At 42.5% G+C, this 9,710-nt stretch overlaps 1 protein-coding gene across 2 annotated transcripts; it reads left to right on the top strand.

The window, feature by feature from the left end:
• Positions 1-915: 915 nt before the first annotated feature.
• LOC102077430 (uncharacterized) lies at positions 916-8,639 on the top strand. 2 transcript variants are annotated; one of them, XR_269178.4, is made up of 7 exons: positions 916-1,367; positions 2,423-4,302; positions 4,777-4,870; positions 4,948-4,997; positions 5,780-5,848; positions 6,124-6,246; positions 6,340-8,639. XR_269178.4 is itself a non-coding variant. In XM_005469041.4 (6 exons), the coding sequence occupies exons 2-5, from the start codon at positions 2,425-2,427 to the stop codon at positions 5,819-5,821; spliced, it is 2,064 nt and encodes a 687-aa protein (XP_005469098.1). In that variant the 5' UTR covers positions 916-1,367; positions 2,423-2,424; the 3' UTR covers positions 5,822-5,848; positions 6,124-8,639. The 2 variants fall into 2 exon arrangements, 1 of the variants encoding a protein (XP_005469098.1); XM_005469041.4 differs by having other exon boundaries at positions 6,124-8,639.
• The last annotated feature ends 1,071 nt before the right edge of the window (positions 8,640-9,710 follow it).

Here is a 9,710-nt window from a genome sequence, read left to right as displayed (position 1 = left end):
GCACTTCAGAGTCACACTAATAGCAATCGAAGAAAAGTAAATTTGACAAGCCGAACGCATTCTAGACTGGACAGGAGACACGGCACGAGATTGATTGACAATGGTCTACAGCCAATCAGGATGCAGAACACAATGCGCTGTTAAAAAAACAAAAAAACCCAAAAAGCATGCAAAATGCACAAAAAAAATCTGCGAAACAGCGAGGCCGCGAAAGGTGAACCACGTTATAGAGAGGGACCACGGTATATAAGAAGTTTTTATCAACTCATTTACTTTTATTTTGGCAGTTATGGTCCTCCGTATCATAGAGCTACATGTTTTGTTATTTAGCCTCTAATTAAAATAAAAACCGGCAATAATTTGTACCAAAAATAAATCGATAAAAATGTAACAGTTTTTTTTTCATTAAGTTATTCTGACATCTTGTGAAGATGCAGCAGTAAATAAGAATCTAGTTCAGAACGTGAATGCTAGAAGTAGCGAGTGAAGATACTTGAAAGTTAAAGGTGATTTCCAAGTGAATATTTCACAATAAAAGCCCCATTTGTGAACCATGAACATCATTTTACATAGTACTATTGAAAAGAATGCAGTCAATAAATTAAAAATATGTAAAATTCTATACTTTAGGAAAATTTGTTTCCAGCACATTTTTTCCCCACAAAAGTTTTCACCACAAAAAGTGGCAGAAACAATCTCCCATAGAGCTGCACATTTTGAGTTTTTTGGGGGATGTTCATGAATTTCTATAGGCTAAGGTGTTCTGGGTGATATGGGATAGTAGTTTGGTAAAGTCAGTGTGAAATGAGTCTTCAGTATAAGTATACTAAAAAAAGAAAATGATCAAAACAACAAGAGTGACAGATATTTTGGTGAAGTCACGATTACAAACAAAGTTTTCAATCAAACAAAACAGAAGTGCTGAGCTCGCTGTGACTGCAGAGGTGACAAATGTTGACGGTTTCCTGAAGCTCTTATTTTGAAGACGCCGCCTTCTCTTCCGCTGTATTTCGCGGTGGCTTGACTAAGGAGGGAAGAGGCGTCCATGATGACAACTTTAAAATACCGATGGTAGCAGCAGGTCGGGGTTTACCTGGTGGATTTCACCTCCACGGAAATGTTCACGGGTCATTGTCGCGTCAAGTATCGGCTGCGTTTCGGAGCAGCGTAGCGGGCCGACGTCGGCTTGCTGTCCGGCTAGCATGAGCTGGGGCTGGCGTCGCTGCTGTTTACATCCCGTCCGGGCCATGGGCCTGGAGAGCTGCGTTAGCTAACCGCGCTACTCGCGCTGCTCCGGGGAAGGTGTCACCCTAAAGTCCGCAGTGTCAGGATCGGGGAGGTCCGCCCCAACCGCCGACACCTCAGGGGTAAGATCCCCAGCTGTTTGACAACAGCAAAACATATGTAACAGGCAGATTTTAGGAGGCATCTGAGCGAACGGGCCTACCTGTTAGAGGAAAAGCTGACACAACTTATCGATTAATTAGTTGGGGCTTATTCTCATCCACCAGTCACTCAAGTCATATTCTTAATCATCAGATATAAATTATTGTGATATTAACATTTTTTCCTGTGTATTATTTAAAAGTAGCTTATATTTTACTGCTTGTCCGGCTAAATAAATAAAATAATAGTAAGCTACATCTACAGCTTGATCGAAATTTGATTAGAAAGGACGATACTGTGAAACTAAATCCTTTATCGTCTTATATTTCTTGGATAGGAGCTTGTTTTCATGTCACGATTATCACGGGTAAAAAAAAAAATGAACAAAATGCAAATTTAAGAAAAAAAGGAATGATACTTCATGTCTAACTTTATTGATTGCGTGGCTTTTGGGGGGAAATGATTCAAAAATTCAAAACACAAATGCATCAAGCTCAGTCTGTAATCAGTCATAGCTGTACAAAGGCAAAAAGAAGAATAGTGTAATTGCATGATGGATTACAGTGTCACTGTGGACCAATCATTATTATTGATAATCCAGGAGACTGACATCAGAAATTTTAAAAAATAAAATAATTTTTCATCGATTTATCGTAATGTGTTCATGCCGTAAAGGTCTATGCATATCTGCATTTGTATATTTTCTGATACATTTTTAGGTTGTTCTTCTACAATTTTTTTGAGTTTTAATTTATTATACCATTTACCTGTAAGCTCATATTAACAATAAACAGGTCATGTGACCCTAACTGATTGTTTTTGTCTGATCCATAAATATTCTTTAAGTTGCATGCACGGCTTTAAATGTTAACATATTTGTTACCCAGTAACAACAGCTCATAAAGTTTCAGTTGCTCTGGTTTTCTGGTGACTGTTTTCAGTTTTCAGTGTGTGTTTTGGGTTGTTGTTGTTTTTTTTAATCACTGGGAGGCTGTGCTAACTGGATCACAAGGTTTCGCTCGTCTGTGTGTTGCAGTGATGGATGTGTCCTCCCAGGATCCTCCTCTCATGGCGATGGACCTGTCAAAGAGCTACAACCCGCTGACCCGCAGCCACGCCGAAGCCATGGACCTGGCCAAGAAGCCCGAGTGGTACCACAGACGCCCAGTGAGCACAGATCTCCCCTCCTCGTACAGATCCAGAGCCTCTTCCTCCTCCTACAGCTCACTCTCCACACAGCCAGGAGCACCCGTGCGCTGCAGGGACATGGAGGACGGCCCAGAGTCTTTGGGGGGCTACATGAACTCGACGCTTGGTCCAGGGCTGGATCTGTACCACGACGGAGTCCACGGCGGCCTGTGGCACCGGGGTTTCTATGGACCCGAGCAGAGCGGCGGCCCCGTTCCTGAAAGCAGCGGCGGAGAGGAGAGTGACAGCGGCTCTGATGTCATCTTCCTCGTGTCCTCTGCGAAGGAGCCGCTCCTATGCGGTTCTTTCATGCAGGAAGGTGTGACACACATGGTGGAGCCCCTGTCCCCCGCTGCATCCTCGCTCGACGAAGAGCGAGGGTGCTACCACCTACCTCAGCCTCTGAGCTCACCCAGCCCTGACAGCTCGTACTCGGAAGATTCCTCGGACAGCTCGGTGGACATTCCTGTACATCACACCCGGCCCGTCGTCCTCCTGTCAGACCTCGGTGCCGTTTACGGCAACACCGCTGAATCTGCGGTCGACATTTCCAGTGATGACAGCGACGTTGTTGAAGTTTCTGTCACTGATCAGAAGAAGCAAAACAAATGCTACCAAAAGACTCCTCCTCCTCAGAGTGAGAGCGAAAAAGTGCCGAAAACCGAAGTCCGCCGCAGCGCTAGGATACGAAAGCCGGCCTCGGAAATCCCACCGCTCACCTGTAACGTATCTCGCCATAGCTTGAGCAGGCGAGTCAAACACGACGCTGTGGGTATATACAACGAGAGCTGCGACTCCGATGACGTGATGGACTACGTCTTGAGGGTGTCTAGCTCAGACGAGTTGCCGGTGAAGTCGCCACAAAGAGCAAGAAGCCACTCAGAGGAGTCTGACGCAGATGTTGGGACAGACAGGAAGTCCCCGCAGATTGAGACGCAGCATCAGCGCGAAGCTTCAAATACAAAAACCGTCAATCACAAACGAAAGAAGCCGCTTGCGGTTCCTAAAACAAAGAAGTTAAGAAGAACAAAACAGAGCCGTAGGATCCCGCCACCATCGTCGTCACCACACCCGAATGCTTCAGCCTGTAGGAGTGCGGTGGCAAACAAAAAAACTGTCGCAAGGTGGCGGAGGAAACGCCACCGTCAGACTGGGCCTTCGTCTCTGTTTTCTCCGAGAGAGCCTGAGATCAAGCTCAAATATGTGAACACTAAAGAGGACAAAAAGGAGAAGAAATCGGACGGTTTCTGCCCGTTTGTTCACCTGGAGCGGCGAGCGTGCACCGTGGTCAACTACCGGGAGGAGGAGGCAACTGTTCGGAGCAGCGGAGGAGGCCGGCGGGCTGCTTGCAAGTCTCTGTCTGGGTTCGTCCCCAACACTTCCTGTTTTCAGCCGGGTCGGCTCAGCTCAGACAGCCGGTGCGAGTCATCGCTGTTCTGCTGCCTGTGCGGCCACACCGCCAACATCATGGGCCTTGGGGACCTTCACGGCCCCTACTATCCCAGCGTGGATGCCCAGAAGGAGGAGGTAAATGGACTCTCTAAAAGCCGAGGGGTAAATCCCTCAGACGACAGCAGAGCTGCTGATGGCAACGCCTCTCCAAAGGTGCCTCTTCACCTGGATGAGTGCTGGATCCACGAGGACTGCGGCATCTGGTCTGCCGGCGTCTTCCTTATCCGAGGAAAGCTGTACGGGTTGGAGGAGGCAGCGCGGCTCGCACAGGAAACGGTGAGTTAGAGCTAGAGCTGGGATGAATGCTGTAGAACACAGAGGTGTCGCTCTGAGAACATATGATCCTTATCACACCAGTTTCTTTTTTTAATCTATTGAACGTCCCAAGGATGGTCGTGTTTCTTATGAACATTCATAGTTTCACATTATGAGGTCAGTGTATGAGCAAGTAGCCCCTTAAAGCCCAAACACTGAGGTAGAGACTTTTTTTTTTTTTTTTCCTGCTCATGGCTCTGTGTGATGTCATAAAGAGTGGATATCCCTCATGGGGTCATCCCCGACACACAACCAATCAGAAGAAAGCTGGCTTAAAGTGGGGAGGAGATGAGATGTCAGTTTCAGACAGAGGATGAACTGAGAGCCAGCACTGACAAATATGCATTATTCTGAACTGTTAATCATGCAAAGCTACTCTATTAGAGAGCCAGAATAAATATATGAATATTTTTTTTCTTTTTTTTCTTTTTTTAGATTTGTTCCACCTGCCAGCAAACGGGCGCAATAATGGGCTGTTTCCAGAAGGGCTGCCCCAGGAATTATCACTACAGATGTGCCATCCAGTCGGGTACGAGTTCAGCGCTTCGGTGACGCTCAGTACTGACTTTCCTTTGGTTATTTCATGTCCTGCTTTTGTTTTTCCAGGCTGTGTCCTCAATGAGGAGAACTTCTCAATGAGATGTCCAGAGCACAAGGTAAAAACATAGCAATGAGGTGGAGTGTGAGGAGCTGCTTGGCCTGCAGGGGTCACTGTTGCAGCTTTTTGCAGATGTTTAAAGGCGTGTGTGAAAGTAGAGGGACGTTTCCACATGCTACACACAGCGAGGCCAAAGAAGCAGTTTAACTGGATATTAAAACATTTTAATTTGTTTTTTTTTTTAAAGAGATGAATTAAAATCAAAAGTGCATGTCCAGTGTCTTTTCCTTAAATGCGTTATTAAATGGTTAAGTTAATAAAGAGGTCGTACTTTGATTCATTTAAACGGCTGTCTCTCTAGTGGATTTCTTCCCAAACTCCATCGTCTTGTATCTGCAGCTGGCGGCAGAAGACTTTGTTCTGCTCCACCTGCTTCATGAGGCCCTCGAGCCTGCAGAAGATCTACAGAGCAGAACAAGCACTGCCGATGCCAGCTGCAGTCTGAGGCGCTGGAGTTTGAGTCTGAATAAGTGTGTCAGTCGCAGCAGCCACATCTGGAATTTAAGCCTCAACTGAGTTAGAAAGCAAAGTCCACCTGCTGTAGGATGAAACCAGAGGTCAAAACTGGACCCTGGGGACTGGCTCGCTGTTGGAGCCTCAAGTGGACGTTAGAGGAACTGCAGCTTTTGACTCCATCAGCATTAGCCTCGTAGCTGATGCTGTCTAAAAGCTCAGCACGAGTTAAACATTTGCTCTTCTGTTTGTTTTTCTGAGCTGTTTTTGTGAATGTCCTGATCTTGACATTTTATTTGCAGCTGATGTTTGTTTGTCTCCCAACAGAACAAACTGTTCATAAGTGCAACCAGACAGCAGAAGAGGTGACACAGAGGACACGTGAGGGCACTGGAGGTGTGTACTGTTGATCTTTACTTTAATTTTAAACCAGGACATGAAACTTTGGTTTAAGAGTCCTTTTTTGTAGGTGTGTGGGCTGGATGTGATGCAGCAGTGCTAATACTGTTTATTAATGCATTTTAAATTGATAAATGGAATCTGGGGACTTTGAAAAGCTTATTTAGGACCTTAAGTTGTGTCACATATCCAAATAAGGTGAATTCAGAGCGTTAAAAAGGACAAAAATTGTGTCCTGGCCTGACGTCGTCCTCCTGTGTTTGTGTCCTCAGATCTCCTCAGGGTGTGACGGGAGCTGCCTGACTTCACCTCAGCTGTTAATCTTTCTTTTTCCCCTTGTTTTGCAAACACTAATTAAAGTACGTGTGTGCTCGAGCAGAAGAACAAACCTTCTGGTAAGGTTTCACCCATCACGGCAGAGAGATGGAAGCAGGCGGCCACTTTGGGTTTATTTTCAGTAAGAAGTGTCTTTGGTTCTTTTTCTGTAGGTCTTTAACGGGCACTTACCCCAACTGGACTGAGCTGAGATGGTTTGTGTTTATTTATTCCTCCTCTTGGAGATCCACACTTGGACTAGCCACAAAGATAGTTTATAATTTGAACATTACGTTAGAGTTTAAATAAGCTTTATTGATGTACGGTATAGAGTATAATATCTTTATATGAGGCCACTTTTTTCTACTGTTTTTGTACTACTTTTCTATTCCTGTTCAGTCATAACATAATTTATTTTCCTCCAGTTGCATGCACGGCTGTTTGCTATGATGCACTTTATAGTCTAATTTTACTAGTTATTACTCAGCTGTTATTTATGTCCGTCTGTTCTTCCCTTTTCTACTTAAATTATTTAAATTTAATATGAAGCTGCACTAAGCTGAGATTCACAGTTAGAAACGAGGGCGTCCTGTCCTCGCTGATGGAGATAACAAGCTGCACATTCACCAGAGTCAAGCACATTTCATTCAGCGGTGTCAGGAGTTTGTTTTTCTCCAAATAAAAGAAAAGGTTCAACCGATTAAAAAGATGTTTATCAGTGTTTATGTCACATTATAGAAGGATTTAAAAAAATAAATAATAATATAAATAAAGGAAAGTTAAAGGGTCAGTTCAACCAAATCACACATTTATTTAGAGTTTTGAAAATCAGGTGACGGGAAAATGCTGAACTAAGCTATAAATATAAAGCTTCTGGGATACTGATAGGATATTAGGACCACTGAAGGGGGGGGGAGGGGATTAAATGGCATAGCTGAGGGGGTTGATTTTACTTTTAATGCTGGGAGTTTTACAAAAGGCAAAACCCTTGCAATTGAGAAAACACCCTATTAATACATTTATTTTTAAAAATCTACAATATTTATGGTAGTAAAGGAAAATTTACATCCCAAACATGAGTTTCATCAGAAATGCAGATGGCAGATTTATGTAAATTTTGCCAGTCAAAAACTTGACAAATTTATATAAAAAAGGCACATTTACAATTTCCTTTAATCTAGGGATGTCATCATATCTCATTGTAATGTATATTTGGGAAGAAATTTACATTTAAATTCCTAAAGTTTGTATTTTTTTCTGACTTAAGTCTAAAAGAATTTCCCACCACTTTTATTGCTTCCTTGCCAGCCCCCTGTCATCAACTTTCAAAAGTCTTTTTTTTTTTTTAAGGTCTACTTTTTTCAATTGTCAATTCATTAGCACCACCTGCTGGCAATAGTAGTCATACAACTTAATTTTTTTTAAATTAAGTTATCAAATTTGTTTAGTTATTAACTCTGTCACGCTCAGCTCTGTTTGGATCAGCTGGTTCTTGTTTGTAGCTTTCCAAACACGCCAGCGGGGACGTTGCAGAGTGCCCTCTGGTGGACAAACTATGCAACATCAACACTCATAACAAGGGTGAGCTGTGTTCTTTCCATTTCTTCTTTACTTTTAAAAATGATCATTTGTCAGCCTACTGGTGATTCAGTCGGGCTATGTAGCCCAGTAAACGGCAGTTAGTCAGTGCTGACTTACGTCTTTCAATTTCCTGATATTTAAGGCTAAGTGATAAACGAAAGTGTTTTGTGTCTTAAGCATAAGAAACTGGACCTTTAAAAATTGGTTTGAATAGTTTTGTCAGTCCTGGTGATTTTAATTTTGGCCAGAACGTCTTTGAGCACAAGAATATTTTTACATTTCAGGAAAAATATTTGGAAATATTTATAGCACCACTAGCTAACTCTATACCACCGATGCTGGTGCTGAGCCCAGAAAAAAAAACAGTTCAGTGGTTTGTATAATGATGAATTTGGAAAGCTAAAGGGCAGTTACAGTTTATTTCAGCCATTGTATTCAGCCTTTGCAATACAATGAAAGCTATATTAAACAGCAATGAAAATAAAACGAATTAAAATATACAACAAATTTTTAAAATCTAAGAGAAAAGGTTGGAATTTCCAAAACAGGCAGCCTGAGGAGGTTTTGGTGCATATAAAAATTGCGCATGGGTCCAAAAAAGTCAAAAACCTGATTTAAGTTTTGCCAAGGTCTATGCATTGTCCTCAATAATGAGAATAATAATAAATAATATTAAAATTATTAATAATAAGTTGTGATTTGTGTGAATTGACCCTTTAGCAGTGCTGGAGTGGCCTAGTGCAGCTTTGACTGTCCGTCTGTGTTTGTTGTTACTGGACTGAAATGTTTAAAAAGCTTTTAAGGAAATGTTCTGTTTGGTTTCATGCCTGCACTTCCTCTTAATTAATTACTAAATCGTTAAAGTTATATAATAAAAGTCTGTTAAACTGAAGCCTCGTCTTTGTTTTGAACTGGAAATGCATGAATGATTTTCAGCTTCGCCAAGTTTATTAATGTCATTTGTGCCGAAATTTCATTCCTGCTCCTACACAGGAGCAAAATGGTTCATGCTGCAGGGCAGGTAGTGAGTTTGGCAAATTACCATCTGAAGAGCTTTATTCTCAGACTTTAAGTCTTTCGGCTGATAAACAACTGAAAACATTTAGCTGCTGGTATCTGAAGTTTAATGATCGGAAACTCTTATCCAAATCAGACAAACTTTCTTTAATAGAAGAGGATCGTAGGAGATTATTTCACTCCAAGTCTTAAAAAGTATTTGTAACCAATAAGTAAGACGTGAGTTTAATTTCAGTAATGTTAACTTCTTTATTGTAACATCTTTCTTTTTCTTTGTGGGCATCAGTGTGAAGGCAGGACTACAGTTTTTACACAGTCTAAAGCGCTGATCAGTGGCTCTGCTGCTACCTGTCCATGTGTCTGATTGGTCAGATGCTGCTGGTGCGGTTGCTTTCATGTGAACAGACTCTTGTCAAGATAATAACCACCTTTCTATGACTGCTTAGCCTGACTCCAGATGTTAAAGTGACGCCAGATAACCAAATCCAAAAGTTGAGCTTGCATCGTAAGGCTGGGTCAAATCTGGTGGTCTCTGTTTGTGGTTTCTTAGCATGGCTGCTATTCTCAGAAGTCCCATTGTCATCACTAGTTAACTTGCGATGGGCTTGATTTTCATTTTCGGGAAGAAGATAAACTCAAACGGAATCAAATCTGGCCTCAAAGTTGCTCAAACCGACTCAATTATAGCTGAAGACGCGGCTCTCCTCACCAGAGAGGATCCTCCACATGAAAGCCATGTCAACTTCTTCAGTTTCAACCAAATGTTGATGTTTACCATTGACAGCTTTCTGAACAGGTCTTCCAGGGAATGATCTAAAAATGTCCAGTAAGGCCTGAGAAGGTGACCCTGAAGGTGAGCTGGGCCAAACTTAAATCAGTTAAGGCTTTGATTTTTATAGACCTGCACTGATCGTCTCAGAGTTGTTGTTCCTTGGTGGTAGAGGAC

This window comes from Oreochromis niloticus, linkage group LG4, assembly GCF_001858045.2.
Source record: "Oreochromis niloticus isolate F11D_XX linkage group LG4, O_niloticus_UMD_NMBU, whole genome shotgun sequence".
NCBI classification, from domain to species: Eukaryota; Metazoa; Chordata; class Actinopteri; order Cichliformes; family Cichlidae; genus Oreochromis; species Oreochromis niloticus.
Note: the sequence above shows the minus strand (reverse complement) of the source record. Positions and strands in the feature narration are given on the sequence as shown.